The 19,741-nt window shown below is 47.4% G+C and overlaps 4 protein-coding genes across 4 annotated transcripts; 1 reads left to right on the forward strand and 3 right to left on the reverse strand.

Annotated features, from left to right (window-relative positions):
* Positions 1-8,175: 8,175 nt before the first annotated feature.
* On the reverse strand, positions 8,176-9,428 carry N7520_002738 (MBL fold metallo-hydrolase; the record flags this gene model as incomplete). Its single annotated transcript, XM_057136673.1, has 4 exons — positions 8,176-8,468; positions 8,519-8,890; positions 8,950-9,097; positions 9,192-9,428. 4 exons carry the CDS (start codon positions 9,426-9,428, stop codon positions 8,176-8,178), a joined length of 1,050 nt encoding a protein of 349 aa, XP_056999359.1.
* Positions 9,429-9,959: 531 nt separating this feature from the next.
* N7520_002739 (uncharacterized protein) lies at positions 9,960-14,780 on the reverse strand (the record flags this gene model as incomplete). The annotated part of the gene is made up of 4 exons (XM_057136674.1): positions 9,960-10,760; positions 10,818-12,191; positions 12,454-14,674; positions 14,740-14,780. 4 exons carry the CDS (start codon positions 14,778-14,780, stop codon positions 9,960-9,962), a joined length of 4,437 nt encoding a protein of 1,478 aa, XP_056999360.1.
* Positions 14,781-15,621: 841 nt separating this feature from the next.
* N7520_002740 (t-SNARE syntaxin) lies at positions 15,622-16,833 on the forward strand (the record flags this gene model as incomplete). The annotated part of the gene is made up of 4 exons (XM_057136675.1): positions 15,622-15,877; positions 15,937-16,118; positions 16,172-16,747; positions 16,801-16,833. The coding sequence occupies 4 exons, from the start codon at positions 15,622-15,624 to the stop codon at positions 16,831-16,833; spliced, it is 1,047 nt and encodes a 348-aa protein (XP_056999361.1).
* A 319-nt stretch (positions 16,834-17,152) lies between these two features.
* N7520_002741 (transcription factor domain-containing protein) lies at positions 17,153-19,510 on the reverse strand (the record flags this gene model as incomplete). Its single annotated transcript, XM_057136676.1, has 4 exons — positions 17,153-17,968; positions 18,023-18,442; positions 18,499-18,815; positions 18,874-19,510. The coding sequence occupies 4 exons, from the start codon at positions 19,508-19,510 to the stop codon at positions 17,153-17,155; spliced, it is 2,190 nt and encodes a 729-aa protein (XP_056999362.1).
* Between the last annotated feature and the right edge of the window lie 231 nt (positions 19,511-19,741).

Genomic DNA, 19,741 nt, shown 5'->3' on the forward strand with positions numbered 1-19,741 from the left:
TCTTTTTATCTCTTATTTTTATCATGTAGTTTGAGGATCGTCAGATGTGCGTGATTACTTCTGTCTTGTCCCGTCTAACAGGGATTAATCCCGGTTTCTGGATGCAAGCTTTCCGGGGAGCACGGGATGCTCGAAATTGTATAGAGCGTTCGCTGGATCTCGAATTCCTGCAGGCGGATTGGTTCAATCTGCATGGCCAGCCCAACAGGTTTTCAGAGGATGCACCCCGGGTTTTTTACTTAAGGGTAGTTCCCCAGCCAATCCATCAATGCTACTTAGGTATAGAGATATAGAATCTGGTAAATGTCCGCGCCGGAATATTACCATGCAATTGTATATTCCTAGGTAATGTCAGTGCTATTGCATATATAATGCCTAGTTCAATCGCTCCCCATATCTACACTACATATAAATCTCATGCCATATGTATACACCTATACAATATATCACCTTCTTTGGTTCACGATTCATTGTTCGCATTCGTATAGCCTTTCCAACATCACGGATAAAATTTGAATGTAACATTTCATAGCACAAAAACATCTAGGCCTATCCGAGTAGGTTATCCCCCGGCGCTTCCCGCGGCTGACGTGCCATAAACAATTTGAAGCTAAATAATCTACACTGGGAGCGAATTGAGACTATCAGAATAAACCGGAATACATTGGGACGGAAGCGAAATTAACCACGATAACGACTGGAAGTCGGCAAGCAAAGCTCCAAGCTCCAACAAGAGACCAGCTAACTCAGAACTACCAAGCTCGACTCCGTACAAGCCGCTGGCGCTCCTCAAATCTCAAACATTCCCAAGCCTCTAAAACATAGACCAATGAATCATTGGGGCCAAACCCGGGAAACCGACCGTACTCACGATAGTGGAGACCTAGTGTGGGTGGGCTAAGCTCTTTCACCGAATCAAAGACAGACGGGATATCCCCGAAAATTGACTAACGACGCGAGACGTACTTGAAGAGACTAGCAGCGCTTCGTCCCCCTGAAGCCCCGTGCGGGCGACTCACCCATGCTCATTTCGGTGCTAATTGAGTTACGATTAGAATCCCGGGGGATTCTCGCCCGTTTTTACCCATGAAAACACGTCAGCCAAGGCTGAATTTCGATTCGATCCTGGGGTTGTTTTGGTCGCTTTCTTGCGCCAGATTTGATTTCTATCACTGATTTCTACGGAGCACATGCATGAAGCCCCTTTTTTTTATGGGGAGTTTATGTGGTTCTATAACGGACCCTCCGAAGTTTTAGCTGCAGAGTGGAGAGCTGTACTCCGTACATGCAGCGAAGTTGAATTGGCGCAAAGGGAAACATCGAAAAAAACCCGCATTACACAGTTTCCCCAACGCGACCCATGGAACCAGATTACATCTGAGACGGCGTAGGAGGTGAATTATGTTTATATACTTTTCCAAGATTTGATATAAAGTAAAGAGAACCCTGGATAGACCGAAGTAGATTGAATCCATGTAAATGTAGATGTGGCTGGATTTGCTACCATGCAGATAAGTCGAGTGCGATCTACGGAGTACAAAGTACATGCAAAGAAGACACGGTCTAGCCCCTAATATACACAAGATATCACGATCGGCCAACTGTGCTTCCTGTTTTCTGTCACATCTCACGTGTACAGCCAAAAGTAAAGTTAGCCATCTGATGTGTCTCGGGAATTTCGGTCAGCCTTTCGGGGCGAGCGCCGCTGATGTCGTCTGGGTTTCTGGGGGAAGAGCACGGGGCATGCAACAAAATGCCTCAGTTGTTTGCCACGAGCAGTAAAGTAAAGAAAACCTAAAGGAATTGCCACCACAAAGGACGGTGTAGAAGGATCTTGTCGCGTGTCAATTTACTTCCCCAGTCAAGTGGGACTTTAGCAGGGGCAAGTACCTACTGCAAAGAGAAATAGTTTATTTCCATTTATCATTCGAATTGATCATTATGCCGGAATCCACTTGAGGGATATTTCCAAGGCGGTGAAAGAGTGGAAGCGGTGCGTGTCCCTAAGGCGAAAATGCTTTTCTCCATCTTCTTCTAGAAGCCTTCTCTTCCGATCGGTTCCATGGTTATGCAGCTACAAGGATTATGGTTACCCGTCCAGCCAAAAAAACTCAATGGAAAATTCTGATGGTTACATATTCGATATTCTCGGGCAATCGGCACCTTCAATTTACGAAAAAAGATAAGAGTGAATCTCTAACGTCATGACAGCTTATCATGCCGTTTTCGCTGCTATACCAGACGTGGATTGACCCCGAGTTATGTAATTGTACCATAAACCAATATTACGCTGGATGCGGGTACCTTTATGAGACCATTTGGTCTTGACTTTATTGTATTTTTTATGTATTTTCCGTATTTCTCGTATTTCCTCTAATCTTTCTTAGTCTAAAATTCGGGCCGTTCTACCAATCAGACCATGCTAAACTAGCTGAGTCAGCCAATCTGCCGTCTTCCGTTCTTTGCCGGAAAAAGTAGGGTTGCAATTTTGACGCTATTCCCAATATTCTACCCATATGTAGATAAATTAGAAAGCTTGACTTCTTGACACGGGTCACCCCAAGGTCCAGGCAAAAGGAATTGCGATAACATACATAATAATAATGTATTGGTATAATTTTCACATCTTACACGCCAAGGGGAAATATTTGATCGCCGCTAGACGGGAAACCCATACCATCGCTTCTTGGCTTCCACCTCGAGGCCGTGTACCTTACAGTAGCGGGATAGCAGCTCCGCCATTTCCAGCAATCAGAAGTCACAATTGTTCTAAAAGAGGGTCTTCATTTGAATCAAACCCTCACCGGTGGGCCAGAGGAGCATCGTGAAGGGGAAAGCTGCCCCACTAGGCGATCGCCCTGCCAAATCGTTTCTTTACTTAGATTACCATTTTCGCGTACCGTCGGCCGTTCTGCCCTGTAGCGCCGACTGGCGTTTTTTTGTCCCGATCTTGAGGCATTTTTGACTTGCAGTAGTCCCATACAGGGTTCAGGAAATGAACAACTTATCTCCCCGACGCCTCTCTAACCCTAATCGGGTTGAGCCATTTGTGTATCTGGCGAGCCACGGTAAAGCCCGCATCCAAGCTTTACTGACGTTTTCTAGCGAAGGACTCAATTATTTCCTTTATGCAATCTATACTCCGTAAAACATTGTTTAATCTTCCATGGCCCGCTCAATCAGGATCTAGTACCTAGTTAGTACCTTAGTACCAGTAGTACTGCTTAATTTCATTAGACCCAACGCTTGGGTTCGCCAAGCGATCCCAGCGTTACTATTTCACCCCAGGTTCACTTGCCCATGGAGAACAAAAGTCTGGAGAGCCGGAGAGCCCGGTGACTACTCTCAGTGATCTGCCCGGTTTGAATCTTGACTCGACTGCGGTTCCCGCGCCTGCAGGGAAGCTTTAAGGTTTTGGATATTCGAACGTTTCCGCCCGACTCCGTGACTGCAGTGACATGCAAATGCAAGGGATGAACGTGGTTTAGCGGGGGAATTAGACCGTACTTGTAAGCTGTTAGTTGTACTCCCGAGTATATGGTACATGTACGTATACGTATACAGTATATCGGCTGATCGGGACAGAACAAAAATCGCGCTCCCATTAAGTGCGTCCTAGTACGCCGTACAGTATGCACATTAACTAATTTTGGCAGCGAACCAGAACCAGAAACATATGTTCAGCCCACACTAAATCCTACTATTTCTTATTATGTGCCCGAAACGGATTGTGGTCCCTGCACGCATCGTCATCGCTTGACAATTGGAACGGCTTTAGGGTGTCTGTGCTTTTTTTTCTTCTTTCTCTTTCTTTCCCTACAGTACTCCGTACACCCTAAGTATATCTGGACACGCTATTGTGGTAGATCCCACCCCAAAATTTTTTGAACCACTCAAACCCCATATTGCTCCATAATCTAGCTGGCTACTGGCTCGGGAAGGCCGACTAGGAGGATATTAATCGGCATGACTTCGGCTTTCAAGCCGAGGCAACTTCTGTACGAAAATTTTATCAGGGTCGAGACAGGTCGGAATCCCGACTCGGCCTACGCGGCAACACGGGAGTCGGCACCATCGAACCTCGACGGAATCTCGACTTGCATGATTATTGGTACAGTGTGGGGGTTTCAATTTGGGATTCAATGTTTCTCCGGGTCAGGGACCGGGTAATATCATAAAATTATGTCGCATAGCGGGATTTATTCATTGGTTATTCCAGCCCTATGGGCTGATAATGAGTCACTAGTTGATGTAAGTATCATTCACTGAGTAAATAGATTGATTGTCTTCTCCTACGCTACGACGTACTGTAGATGGCTAGAATGCTCCGTAGGGTTATGACAATTCTCTTGGCTGCATACAAACCCCTGTGCCGATCGGCACCGGCAAATTTGACCGGTACACGCACCATCCAAATGAACACGACAAAGTGTACTCCGTACTTATCATCAAATCAATCATGGCTTTTGAAGCCATTCACCGAATCCCCAGTATTTACTCCGTAGTGAACGTTCGGGGTATTCCCCTTTTCAGACCTCCCACACTAAATCCGAAACTGAACTGACCCCCTTTAGGACACGGGTACCCACCGGTAGTGTGGTTACAATAGAACCGTTTTCACCCAATAGTCTCTACCTTGGCACATTGCAGTCACACATGATCACCTTGGCAAAACATGCTTATCGTCGCACGATAAAATGTGTAATCAGAGCGTGGCGATGACATCAACATGCCGAAGGTCCGAAGGATTGCTGATTCTTGGGAAGAAGTGAAATTCAAATACATATACGGAGTAAACACGAAAACAAACAAACTTAATCATCATACGAAGGGTGAGAAATCAAGGCCACATGCTATGTCGTATGCCGGTCCATTTTTGGCCCTTGATCGACAGGAGAAACCTCCCGAAATGGGAGGTTCGTTGCAATTATTAACTTACCATAACAATCCCCACACTGCGCGTCGCCGAGAGCTTGCTTTGGTCTTTCAGGCGATGTGAACCTTTTTTTGGCTGTAGCCCGTATTCGCTTCGCGAGGGGCTTGCTCCATAGTGCATATCACTATCAAAGATGGGTGGGCTGGCGTATCTGGAATCAGGTTTCTTGTCAATTGAAATTGGATCTTGGACCTGGGCACGGGTACCTGATGGTTACTAAGTTAGGATACTTGTGTTGATTATAGTGGTGTGTAGTTCCTGTTCACCTGTCCAAGTTGGCTATCAATGCGACCCCCTGTGACACAATTGGAGAAAGATAGAGACGCGTTGATCGGCGCGTGTCTTTAACGCCGGCTTGTTTGGGTAGGTAGGCCGACATCACGACATCATACAACTGTGTCAGGTACCGAAGCTTAATAAAAAATTGTCTCCGTATAGTTTGTACGTCAATTTGAAACCGTAAATGCATGACGGCAGTTGGCCCATGCCTAGGATTCGGGCGCAGACTATCTGACATCTACAATAAAAAATTAGTGGCCGATCACTTACAAATAGTCGGTGATCCTAGACCCTAGCCAAGCCATGGCTATGATTCCAATGACGCAATTCGTGGGGTAGTTGTGTTACTATTATGAGATGATTCAATTGCCTGACAGGCTGCGACTTATTGCTACTGCTCGAGACAGGGGCTGTGTAAATCAGAAGTATACTGACTATCGCATGGTATCCGATATCCAACGTCCCGAGCAAACCAGACGTAGGCTCTTTAAGCAGGCAAAATATCTCAGGTACTGGTACATAAATTTCGTCTTGGCCGTGCGAAGTCATTTAGCCAAGAAAGACAGGGATGCCTTTATTGGTGCGCAGGGTCCTGGCGACCATCCCTCTCGCAGACAAAGTTTCTGTTCTTAACATTATACATTATTGCGCCAAGTTTTCATACAGCATGAAGCATCACCGCCCAGAAGAACGGTTCCTGACGATCATACAGAGACCAAAACACTATCCCTAGAAGCGTAATGTATCAAAACAACCATTGAAATCAAGTTCCACATGATGCTTGGCCAGGCGGAGCGAGTCAGCAGTCCATAAATGAGAACGGATAAAGGAGACTATTGTGCATGCCAAGAAACACCCATGATCAATATCTATCCAGTTCTATCCAGAGTAGGAATGCAAAACAGATAGACCCAGTCCACTACGGAGTAAACTTCAATGCCATCACAAGACAACATATACATCGATAAACTCTCGATCAATAGTAACTCTGAAGCCCGCCACAAAACCACCCTAATACCCAGAAAGGTAACCAATCTTGGCGCCAATGGTCGCCTAATATGTCAATCCTAGTCAGGATCGCCTTTGCAGGTCTTGGTATACAGATACGACAACAACTACAACGTCATAGGTCCGTCAACCCCAAACAATCCATGGCTATGCATGCATGCACTGATGCCCGTTGCAGACTTCCCGCCCCTTGATCGACTGCACAGTGTATTCGTAATAACTTAGATCAATACACCAGAGTTCACTCCGCCCCTGAAGTCCGCCAAGACGCGCCGTGCATCCCACTTGCATTATCGTCTTGGCGGACATTTTGTTCTCGGCACACTCTCTTATCTGCGCCCCAAGCGAGGGGAAGTAGAGTGCGATAGGGAACTAGGGTGGAAGACATGGACATGAGTAAGGAGTTGTTGGCAATGACGGCTGATTTGGTTGATAAATCGGTTCTTGGCGGGTCGACGATACTTGAGGGTTTTCTAATGACCTTGATGTCAATTTGTAGGTGTAGGTGTAGGTGTAGGTGTCCGTTGGTCTTAGATGCTGCGGAAGAGGGGGTTAAATTGAGATACGAGATGGTGTTAATGTTCCTCAAATGTTGATATTATTGCCTGGGTGATCACGCTGAAAAAGAGGAATTGGGCCGTTTAGTTTGGCATTTCTAATGTTTGGTATTTTTGTGGTCTTTTAGATACGCTGATTCTGTGGTTCTTGGCTGTATCACTGAGAACCAAGGTTTGGGGGTTAGCTGCTGATAGAGGTTACACTGTATCATCTTGGTATCTTGGTCCCAAGGTCATGATCCATGGATCAGGAGTCGCAAATTAATTGAAGACGTAAGTGGAAGATCTTGGTAAACATATGAAACGTTCAGCTCCAGATGTCTGGTGGCTTCAAGGTTAGTTGTGCGTATTTTGGTCGTGACCATGTGAATAACGGTTTGGCATATCTGACCATCTGGAAGATTAGGCCAGGAGTACAACGTTCCTGGTTGAAATTATCATTTAGTTAACATTGAACAACTCGATGGTCTTCATGTGGAGTTTACATATCTCCTCTCTTGTGTGAAGGTGCACAAAATATATATACTAGTCGCAGCCATTGCGTATGAGCCAACATTTGAACGTTGAAATATGATTCCCATCCAACGCATGTTCTGTTTCCATGGTTCAGCTGAGAATAAACATCTTGAGTTCAAATTTCTAGCCAACATTTTCGGGAAGAGCCCTGAACTGAGATGTTGATGTGATGGGTTCAACCGTTCGTCAAGGCTCTAGATCATGCAGGTGATCTCCCGTTCTATGATGTCACGACCATAATTTTTCATATCTTTTAATCATACTTTGTGCTATGGGTTGAAGTTGAAGGGATCTTCACTTAAATTATCACCTTTGTAGAAATTTTCATTGACCGTATCCAACATTGAAGGTGTGCGACCGCCGTGGTTGGTGCCTCAGGCCAGAAAATGCTTATATCTCTACAGAAGCCTCGATTCAATTCAAAAGAAATTCAAATTCAAGAATGCAAAGAAACTCATGTCCGAAAATTTGAAGCCAATACAAATGCCACGCTCATCCTCAATCACTAACGCGAAATTCATCGTCATTGCCTCCGCTGAGCATTCTTACAATCAAGATTGAACCACCCCACAATCTTGAAAGCCTAGAACAGGAAAAGCCAAATAAGCACAGCTCAATTCTAATCTCTAATCTACATACTCCCAAACGTCTGGCAAAAATGCAAGGGAAGGTACGATTACAGATGATCGGAATGAAAACAGTCGAGTTAGCCGAGATACCCCCAATTTTCACCCCTTGACGGAATGTCAAGCTGTAACGAAAAACTAGCGGCATGCAATTGATTTTTTGGTTAAACCCTTCCTTCCCACGTGCAGATACGCCTGTAAGGAACCGTGCACATGCCAATTATTTCAAGACGTGTGGGCGACCGTCACATCACTAGAAAGTAATACTAATACCAACAGTGCATGGCACAAGAGTCCCTGGCATAGCTTTCTCAATGGCAAATTTGGATCGCCAGCCAGAGCAGTGACCAGGCATCAGCACAGCTGGATCTAAGCGCTTGAGGTCGGCGACTGTCTTCTGTACCTGTAGCTCGTCGCTTGTGGCAAGATGGAAGCCGCCCACGACGGCATGGAGAAGAGTGGTTTTGGGAACAAGTTCCATGGCATGCTTTGCGGCGTTAACTACGCCGCCGTGACTGCATCCCGTAAACACGACGAGACCCTTTCCTATTATTGAATGAATACCGTGGATCTCGGTAGATGCCCGGGGAACTTACCCTTGAGATGAACGGCGAGAAAGCGCTCGTCGGCGATTTGCTCATCGGAGTACCAATCTTTAGTCTCGGGATCGAACCGTACTGAGCCTCTCAGACCGGTTTCATACGGTGTTACCCGTGGAATCTCGCCGGAGATGAGGAACATGTCATCGAGGATAGTATGAGCTTCACTGCTCTTCTTCACTGTGGCGCCTGCATCGGATATTTCCTCGAATGTAGGATCCGCTTCGAGGGAGACTATCGTCTCAACGGTAGTGGTAGCAATACCCCGGTAAGCAGGTCGATCGGGATGAAGGTCAATGACGAGATCGTCGGAACGGCCTTGAGCCTTTTTGGCATCTTTGATCATACGGATAGCTCGCAGAAGGCCACCTATCAAAGTCAGATTAACCTAATCTCAAGCCCTGAAAGAAAACAATTATGGAACTCACCTGAGTGGTCCCGGTGCCAATGTGACAGCTGAATGACCTCCACGGAAGCAAGATCCGGACGCAATCGTTTTACATTGCGTTCCCATACATCTTCCTCAGGACCGACATCGAAAAGAACAGAGTGTTTCGTATCCCCCTTTCTTGCTGTCTACAGAAAATAAGCATTAATCGATCATAAATCCCCATGTACTTCAGACAATAGTGGAGGTGGCATGGAATCTTGAAATGATATGACGTCTTACCACCAGAATAGACAAGCCATGCGCAGCGCAACAAATATCACTCATTCGCAACTCCCTGCTTGCATCCCCTCGACCCGTGGTTTCATTACCGGGCTTAAACATAAGGCTACCCATCTGCCCTGTCACCTGGACCGTATCAGGGGCCGGGGGCGACAAGGGATCGAGCTCATTGTCAATGATCACGGTGGCTTCGAGCGAGTCCACTTCTTGAAGATTTATATGTAACAGATCATCCATGGTGCGCGAGTAAAGACTTGACTTGCGATGATTTGTTGAAAGAATAATGATGAATATCAGAATCACGGTCAGCTTTAAGGTTCCAAATAGCTCAGTCTGGAGCCTTGCCCCTCCGCCTTTATCTGGAACAAAAAAGCGGGAATATTGGAATTGCGGGGCAAAATAGCCTAGGGTGTAGGTTGCCGATCAGGAAGGAATAATCTAAATCCTGGGATGGCGACTAGCAGCTCAGCTTGTTGTTCTGATGAAAATGTGGTTTTAGGAACATTGAGAGTAGCGACATCGCTTGTTTGGTGGAACTCAGTTTCAGTTGGCGGTGCGCAGGTACATGTCTCTTTGATAGCCCCGCTAAAACCACAAGTCATCTATGAACGGAAAAAGGAGTTTGAATTTTTATTGCTAAATGATACATGCAAAGAAACCCTAAAAACACACATGACGTAAATAATACAACAACCTGAGACAAAGTAATCAACGAGTCCGGTTGGGAATCAACAAGGGTATCATTGTATGATCGCTGAAAAAGAATCGCTACATATGCATAGGTGTCCATTCCTGTCCAGGGTAAGCAGTGGAGGACATGATGATCTCATCACTGTCATCGTCTTTGAGGGCGAGCTCGACAGGCTCGTTATTGCGGTTCAATATCCTGGTCTCATCGCGGTGGGGATGCTCCGAAAGAGTCGCAGTAGACATACCCGACACGACAATATTTTTAGGCTCGATAAAGATTGTAGACTCGGGTTGAGTATCGATAGGATTGCGGGATTGAACGCTGACACTGGGCTTGAGCGCTGGCTGGGGAGGTTGATGCTCCTCAAATTCTGGGGAGCTGCGTGGGTACTGCTCAGGAGACTGATGCATCTGCTCCTCTTGAGACACTCGGCCATTAGGCCTATGAGGCAAAGGGTCCATGGAGCCAATGTGATTTGACTCAGAGTGTGGTTGAGAAGATAGGGGTTGGCTAATTAAAGGCATGCTCTTAACTCGAGAGTGTTGAACTGAAGGCGGGCGATCGATAGATGGAGCCTGGGAATAGAAACGGCCGGATGCCAGAGCATCGGTAGATGTACTGGGCGGAATATGTGTACTTGCGCGTTGTCGAGATGTGGCGTCGCTTGATAGTCGCCCCGTCGGTCCAAATCCAGTGGCCGGTGCTTCGGACGGAGTATCCTCATCAAGATGCTTACGTCCATCTTGTGAATCCGACAAGCGTGTGTGCCCAGCCAAAGGGGGAGCTGGCAGATCTTTGTCTTCGAGATCATTGGCGACAGACTCTGGGCGGCTATTCTTTCCCACTAGAGGCTGAGACTCGGAGCGAGTAAAGAAGCTCTGTGTATTGTTAGACTATCAATTCAAAAAGGAGCAGTCTTTGAATGAAGCACGTACACTAAGTTTGCTGAAGCTTCGTTTCCGTTGATGCATCTTCTCCTTCTCCTGAGGCTCTGGCTGATTAATTTTCTCATGAAGCCCTCTAAGACCTCCTTGAATACCCGATAAAAGGTCACCCATGGAAGCACGACGTCGTTTCCCAAAGCTCTTCAACTTGTCCATCTTGGATTCGCCATTCTGCGCCGAAGAATTTATCTCAACACGCGATGACAGCTCATTGGCAGGAGTGGGCGGCCGAGTACCTCTGTTATTGCCCCAGCTCCCAAAGCTCAACATGCTACTTCGGGTTGCTGGTGAGTATCTGACTTCATTTCGCAAGGGACTTTGCATGTTCGGCGCAGATGGCGGAAGTCCGCTAATCGACTTTCGCTTTGCATCAAGAACTTCTGCAGATGTAGCCGGTCTCCGCTGAAATACTGACTCAAAGTCTGGTGAGTTTTCTTCCGCAGGAGGCGCGGAAGAAGATGAAGTCTTGGCCCGAGGGGGAGGATTGCCATAGATAGGGTGTTCTGTTCCTGGCGACAATGGCTGTAACGGGGAAGGTGGCATATCATCCTGCTGATCGCTCGTACTTCGCTCATCAGCCCCAAGAGTTGAGACAGATCGCTGGCGTGTATGTCCTTCCTTAGGAGGGACGAGATCCTTTGGTGGGATGGTTGGCGGAATGTCGCTTGGGAAGAGAGCTTCTGGTGGAGACCTGGGCGGAGTAGCGGGCTCGGTCTCAACCACAGGGCGAATTGAGGGAAACAAGACCTGCGGCGTTCCTATAGCAGGTTCTGCATTTGTATTTTTTGTCTTGGGGGCGCCCGAATCATTCGAATTCTTGATAAGCATCACCGGAAGGCTCTTTTCTCTAAGTAAAGGCTGATTGCTATATACTGCATCTTTCCGAGTCGCTGCAGCGTCATCCTGAGGCTGCCGTTCACGTTCGTTGAAGTCCAGTGCCGGCTTCGTGTTGGCAAGCGGGTCAGGTAAATCTTTAGTCGGAGAAAGGCCCAGGGCAGCAATCATTTCCTGTTCGAGGTCGCCAACCATGCCCGAATTCCTCGTATTTGCCTTTCGAGCTCGATCTTGGTCCAGCGACAATGGCGGGAAAGCATGGGAAGTGGCTTTTCCAGATGGATTTTCAACATCAGCCTGAAGGCCTCGCAGACTCATTGACCCGGTAGACTTGAGGAGTTTACCAGAAGGCTCCACATTCTGCGCATCGTCGTCAGAAAGGGCAGTTGTATTTTTAGTTTGTCCAAACTTGAAAACAGGCAGACTGCCCAGATTGACAGATTTGCGGAATGAAGAGTTACCCTGTGACCCATTGGACTCTGATTGCAAGCCATAGTGAAGACTTCTGGGCCGAGAAGTCGAAGGCTGACCCTACAACATTACCAACATTAGAAACGGGCACAAACTAAGAGTGAGATGATGGAATGAGAGGAGATGGAAGAGTCAATAGAGAGATGCATCAATCGTGTCGCATTCTAGTGTCCAGTGCCAGCGTGATGGGAATTACATCGTGGTATAAGAAAGTTTGGAATAAAAAGAAGCAGAAATGAAGCAACCCCTGCGCTGATCGCCTGGTGCGATTGAAAAAGTGAAACAAAATCCCGGAACCGAGAAAAAAAGATCATGTATCTACCTTGTCTCCGCCTGCCCGGAACTTGCTTCTACCTTTGGCAAAGAAGCCCTTAGCAGCTTCACCAGCCTTGCCGCCGAATGTGCCAGCCGTATGCAGAAGATCTTTGCCACGCTGTTCAACATTTGACTTGTTCATGATAGTCCCAATGTTACCAGAGGGTCGCCTTACATGAGTGGCGTTAGCTGGGTCTCCGTCCTCTTTGGGAGTAGTTAGGTTTCCGATGGATGTGAGTTTGGGGAACCTGCTTCTGTTTGGAGAGCTTCGAGGTATACCAGATAAGCTCTGACTCGAGTGAATCAACTCGGCATGCTCTGGGTGATCGTGAATAGTGACTTGAAGCCAGTGGTTCAAACCGGTATTAAGGGCAGCAAATTGATCTCTTGTTTTGTCAAAAGCTTTGGTACGTTGACTGGGGGACGTAAGATTGAGGATTTCGCGGAAACCTTGAAGTTTGTTTTCGTCAATAGATGAAGTCCCCACATGCATAGAAGAAGCATTGCTCTTGGGTCCTTGGTTATCGACCGGCCCCATCACCTGCACTGGAGGCAAGGTGTTCTCCGGAATTGGGGGAACAATCGAGAGTCTGGGTTTCTCAACGCGCTGGCTGTCAGAGCATTCGCTATCATAGGCTGGCAGTTCCCTATCAACACTTCCCGGTGTACGAGTCACGGGATCTTCAGAAAGAGGCACAGGTGGTTGCGAGGTTAAAGGAGCATCACCACCAGAAGAAGCTTGAGCTGGCTGACCAGTAGAAGAAACCGATTCCCACGAGAATCGTCTTCCCAAGCGAGGTTTCTGTGGCAACTCATCTGCCGTCGAAGGAGGCTCAGGTATTTTATAAGTTGCGTATGGATCTTGAGAGGCCAGGGGATGGGAACTAGTCCAATCTGGGTGGGAATCAGAAACCAAAGCCTTGGGAGTCTCAACAGAACCTGGTCCGGTTTGTCCATCCCAATATTTCTCATACTGGTGTGGAATGGATTCCTCCTTGGATTCACCGGCTTGGGGGATATGCTCTGGCTCTTGCGAGCCCTCTCTGCTCAAAGAACGAATTATTTCCTCTCGCAGCCGGTCATTGTCTTCCGTTTCTGGGGATTCCATAGATGGAATAATCGTTGGGACGCTGCCGCGGTACCCCTCAAATGCAGATTGCTCAGACATCTTCCTGTCACCAAATTTCAGTGGTGCAACAAAGTCTTTATCAGAAGCTGGGGTTGTTACATCCAGGGCTTGCTGAATCTGACCTGGAGAGATAGAAGACACCTCTGCTTGGCCTTCCGAAGGTGGCTCCTGTTCGGTAAGAACCGGTTTCTTTGAGGGGCTGTTCTCCCGGCTTGGAATACTCAGATCACGTCGGTGGCCTGGAATAAAAGCAGGCAAATCATTGAGGGCAGTAGGGGTACTCGACTCGGCAGGCTCCTCAGGGATAGTGGGTGTTGTGCCTCCATGAGGTTGATTACTAATGATGGGACTGATCAATGAGGTACCATCGCTGTTCGAACGTGCCACACTGCCAGCAGTGGAATTTGGAGTTTCTGGGACATCGAAAGCCTGATGAACCACCGATGTGAATCCTTGAGAAGCGTCTGATGCCTGAGAGGCCTGTGAAGAATTGTGCTGCAAAGTTGGCTCCCTGGTTTCTGGGCTAGCTGACGGGATATTCGAGTCACCCGATCCCAGAAAATCGGTTCCGAACGAGGACATTCTCTTTATGTCAGGTAGTCCAATGGCAGGCACATCCTGTGCTGGCTCTGAGAAAGTGTTGGTGGCAACAACCGGTACTTGAGTTCCAGACTGCAAAGAGATTGGGGAGGACACCATCTGTGGAGGGTCGGTCGGTGTCTTCCCTTCATGCATGCGCTTGTATAGATCTGCGGGCCTGACGAAGGGAATGGTCTTTTGTTGATCGGTACCAGCGTCTAAATTTAGGCTCCCGCGAGACTCATTTTCGGCTCCAAAACCCATCCCAGACAAACGTCTGGAGCTCAACTCGGATGAGCTGCCAGTTCTGTGCGTTGCATATGGTGGTCGGGGTATAGGAGGGGCTTCCTCTTCCTCCTCGTCGTCGTCTTCGTCACCCCAGTCACCACCATCGTACGAGTATTGTTTAGCTTCTACCCAACGTTTTGTCTTTGAGCGGTTCACGTTTGTTCGGAAAGAAATTGGGTTGCTTCCTGCGCTTGCTGGGGTGAGAGGGCTGTTCGCAATAGGCGGCGACGGGCTGGCAAAATGTCTTAGAGCATGTACGACGAAGAGCAAATGGGGGAAAAATAGACTGTAACTCACATATTCTGGCCTGCGCGGCCCTGCAGATTAGGATTTGCCATTAGTTAGAAACGTCCGAAAGGTCACCGGTAGGATAAATATTCAACATCGATTGTTGCCTGCTAGCTCGCAAGTATTGACCTTGCACTTCACCCTTCACCTATTGCAAGATGAAACTTGGGAAAGCTTTGAAGCAAGAATGCCCAGGCAATCAATCTGAGTGGACAGCTAGGGTATGAGGGAGGACGGGGGGTGGCGTGAGCAACGTTGCTAATGCGGGCGCGCCGATCAGATCGGTTAGTTGATTGAGTACGGGGCAGAAACAAGATTATTGTACTCTGAACAATGTTCGGAGTTGACGTTGTCCACCAAAAGAAAGATATGTAGTCATGAGAAAAAAGAAAACAAAAGGCAGCGAAAGAGGAATAGTTTATATCAGCTTTTCCCCTGATTTGCATCCGGGGAAAGGAAGGCAAGTGGCATACGCATACATCCGTTATGTAACTGTTTTACTGCTAAAATTATACCAAGGCGGTGCAGACGGTGATGTAAGCGGTGGCGCAGGGAGCGGGTCACGTGGACTTATCAACGTGTTTCGTTTTGAGTTGTTAGTCCCTGAAATTGATAGAATCAAGGCAACTCTGGAAAATAACAAAGGCCTGGAATTGTTAAGTCATAGTTTCAAACGGTCAGGTCTAGTCATCGACCTACGATTCCCCGAATTCCGTCCTGAACCACCCGACTACTGCAACCGGCCACACTGCCCCCTTATCGATTACAGATAGTTGGATTACAACCACCCCAAAACACCAACCGAGTTCCTCGAATCTCAGTCTCCTGGGCGCACGAGCGATACGCCATACATAATATCCTATTCCCATCGAAACTTGCCATATCTACATAATGACCGGCCCGTCAATCCAAGATCGCACCAGCGAGTTTAGCTCTATCTTGAGCCAAGCCCAAAAACGGCAAGGAGCCTCGAAAGTTGGATCACAGCGCCAGGCGCTGTTGACGGATACTCAGCGGCGACAAGCCAATGGCTCACCATCTGGTGCGCAGGAGGGGAAAACGGGGCGCTCGGAATTTGCGCGAAGGGCGAGGGACATTGGAAAGGGGATCACCGGCACAACAGCAAAACTGCAGCGACTCGCGGAGTGTGAGTGTTGCTCGCTCAATGCGACAGATATGAGAAAGCGAGGAACTGACAGTAACTAGTGGCAAAGCGGAAAACGCTGTTCGATGACCGACCCGTTGAAATTTCCGAATTGACATACGTGATCAAGCAAGACCTGGCGTCCCTGAACCAGCAGATCGCGTCTTTATCCGCCTTGACTCAGGCACAACACCCGAAAATGAACCGCTCGAAGACAGACCAGGAAGGTGAACACAATGATAACGTAAGTGGGGTTTCTGGAGAACGCGCGCTCGGGCCACTGCTAATTGGTCCCAGGTTGTTGTCATGCTACAGGGTAAATTGGCAGATGTGGGCGCCAGCTTTAAAGACGTTCTGGAAGTCCGCACGAAGAATATCCAAGCATCCCGCACAAGGACCGAGAATTTTGTCTCCTCTGTGTCATCTAAGTCGCAAGGTGCACTCGATTCCCAACGCTCCGATTCGCCTTTATACAATCCTTCGGGAAGACGAACCCCTCAGCCTGGTGGATACCAAGGCAACTCTTCAGATCTTCTGACTTTGGACCCATCAAATCCTTCACCACTGGGACGCTCCTCTTTCCAGTCAGACCAACAGCTTATGGTTATGGAGGAGGCCCAGTCGAGCAACAGCTACACCCAGGCCCGTGGAGAGGCCATTGAGGCCATTGAACGAACAATCAGTGAACTCGGGGGTATTTTCGGTCAATTAGCCCAGATGGTCAGCGAGCAATCTGAAATGATTCAGCGTATCGATGCCAACACAGAAGATGTTGTGGACAACGTGGAGGGTGCACAGCGAGAACTGATGAAGTACTGGACACGTGTTTCTGGCAACAGATGGCTCATCGCCAAAATGTTTGGCGTTCTGATGGTGCGTGTTCTTTCCTTCCGACTGATCATTTGTGATAATACTAATTTTTATAGATTTTCTTCCTTCTTTGGGTCTTGATTTCGTGATAGACACCTTGTTTCCCCCTACCTTTCTCCAGCACTGTATTATAATACTTGGCTGTTTCTTCCCCCAGACAGATAACGGCCTCCCTTCTGCATGTCCACCTCATCCAGCATTTCCCCCTTTGTGTCTTGCGATTAGACTCTGGATGTCTGTCACTCGCTCTATTTTTACCTTTTCTCTTCACGGGACTGAGTCCTTTTCAAGAGCCACCCAGTAAATACATCATGTAATAATTCACAATCCCCACGAACTGCCTACTATTTATCCTTCGAATTTCTCTAAGGAACATCCAAAAAGTCATCATGTAGTTCAGGTGTTCCTTCACGTAGTATTCAATTGTGTTATCGTATCCCACAACTCCGACTCTGCCCACCCGAGTGATGGTTGGTTATCGAACAACTCCCACATAAGATTGTCACCCCACCCTTCCACGGAAGGCACTGATTGGGGGACGTCAGAGACTGCCCTACTGGGACCCGGATTCGGCAATGTATTTAGAGCGTGATCAGAAGCCCGGCTAAACATCTCAGTGTAGGGACTGAGCTGCGCAGGCTCTCTCCCACCAGTGACACCACCTGGAAAACTAGGCTCGGTTTCTTCAGAAGAAGACCATATATCCCTTTCCTTGATCAGTGGCGTGCAAAGATCTAAAAATTTAGAAAAAAGACCATAAAGCTTGCCAATGGAGGCATTTGCTTTGGCAAACTGGCGCAGGTTACCAGTGATCTCCTTGATCATTTCAAAATCGCGGTGGTCAGATGTCGCGACAACGTTGCAGAATAGAACAAAGAATGGAGAAAGTGGGAAGAGGAGCATGGTCCTGAAGTTGAATTCGTTTAGTGTCTCGATCTTGAACGAAGGAAGAAAATCAAAAAGAACATACCAGGTTAGGAAGTATGGGTAGGAATTTACCGATATCTCATCAGTGGAAAACGCCTCTTGCAAGGCTCGAAGAGTGATAAGTGCCTCTCGAGCTGCGTAAAGACAGTCCTCACAGACCAAGCGAGATTTCAGGACCGAAGACCGTGCCCGAATTATCGTGGTTAGAATGGAGTAGTAGTTGAAATCCATCGAGAGCCATTCGCGACGCAGAATTGGCCATGAAGCCGAGAATTCTATCTCCTGCCGACTTCGGTGCTATACATGAATTAGCTATCTAGCCTAAATTCATACGGGGCCATGCAAACTTACTAACTGTAGGTTGAAATGAATTTTCTGTGCTCGAACCACAAGATCAGACAAAAGACTTGCCTTATCCTTGTCGCTTGTTTCTTTCGTATCCAAGAGAACCTGTAAGAGGGTGTTCTTGAGACGTGCTAACTCGACAATTCCTCCTATCATTGCTGTTGTGGGTATCTCTGGATCCAAGTGAATCAGCTGCGCTGGCTCGACTTTCAGCTCTGGTAAAGACGGTGGTCGAAGAAGAAGCAAGCCGAGAGTTTTGTCAAAATAGTAGCATGTGTAAACACAGGCATGGATATCTTCTTCGACTTCATTTTGAGGTATGGGATTGTTAATGTTGTGGTAGTTCAAGGCGACAATAACTCTCGAGGCGTGGGCTGTGAACATCCAACAACGGGACATGTTTCCCAAATATTGCATCAATCGTTTCTAATCAAAATAGAATCAGCAGGCATCAAATAACTATGGGCCGTTACTTTACTTACACCAGACAATAATGCTTGTAGCAAGGTCAGACTTGGAGAAGCTGTCAAAGGGACTGAATTAAGTTCTTCGATAGCGGCAATTTCATACTGCTTCTTCAGCGTCCTGAAATGTACTTTTAATGGTTGACTTGATATGAAAGGCGCCAATTTTGAGATAAACGAAATGGCCTTCACCCATACTGAGATTCGGTAGAGTTGCAGTACCTGCTCACTCTCACTACGCTCGATAATGGCAAGGCCCATTCGCTCGAGGGTCTTTTCTGATATGTGATCTGGCCACACAATGGTTCCTTGAGAACTGGTCTTTTTGTCGGAACCTGAAACAGTTCAATTTTAGCAGTACCGGACAGACTGCAGTTTTTCGGGAATTCTCACCTGGTAGCATCATGTACAGCAACTCTGGCGTAAAATTAGGAGGCGCTATATCCAAAATCTCTAACTCCTCGGCAGCAGCGGTCTCATATCGATGAATTCCCGGATTTGAGAGTTGACTGACAAACTTCTGGGCCATTTCAAGTGCCATTCGCCTGTCCTTTGAGAGAGCTGGGTTGCATTGGAGTTCATGTTCGATATATTCTCTAGCCTCACTGGCGTGTCGTGCGGATCCTGGTAAATGTCGCTCGCCGTGGATATTCGTTACGATGTTCTGTAATATCTTCCGCTTTGTCTCGTGTGGACGAGAGGGACTGATTTCATTTGTGACATGATCAGAATGGACTTTTCTTTTTGAAGATAGTTTAGTGGCATCTATTGGCTTTGTTCGTGGAGATAACGACACAGTTTGATTTGTCTCGTTGCTTCCGATAGCCGGGGAAGGCGATGAGAAAACCGAAGTGCCCTCATTTGACTTCTCAAGCTTTGCTAGTCGGTCGGACAACGCCTCGAGACTGTTGATAGTCAGGTACATCTGTAGATGGTAACTTGTCAGGGATACATACCGAGAGACTCTAGGCCGATGAACCCTCGCCTGACGGACGCGACAGCATTCAACCCGTGCATCTGTACAGTTCATGCATGGATCTTGTCGATCGCATTTCACCTAACAAGAGCTGATTCAGTAGAGCCAAGATATTTTTTAATCATTGTATCGGACCTTTCTTGTATGGCACAAGTCACACTACCAAGAAGTTAATTGAAGGTACCTGTGGCCGTCGTGTGACTTACTGCGGGCATTGTAGCCATCATTATACTGAAATCAAGGGGACACCAGAATTGGAGACACAGAACATCCAGACTGGTCTAA

Source organism: Penicillium odoratum (assembly GCF_028828045.1).
Source record: "Penicillium odoratum strain IBT 22623 chromosome Unknown utg000002l_segment0_segment0, whole genome shotgun sequence".
Taxonomy (NCBI): Eukaryota; Fungi; Ascomycota; class Eurotiomycetes; order Eurotiales; family Aspergillaceae; genus Penicillium; species Penicillium odoratum.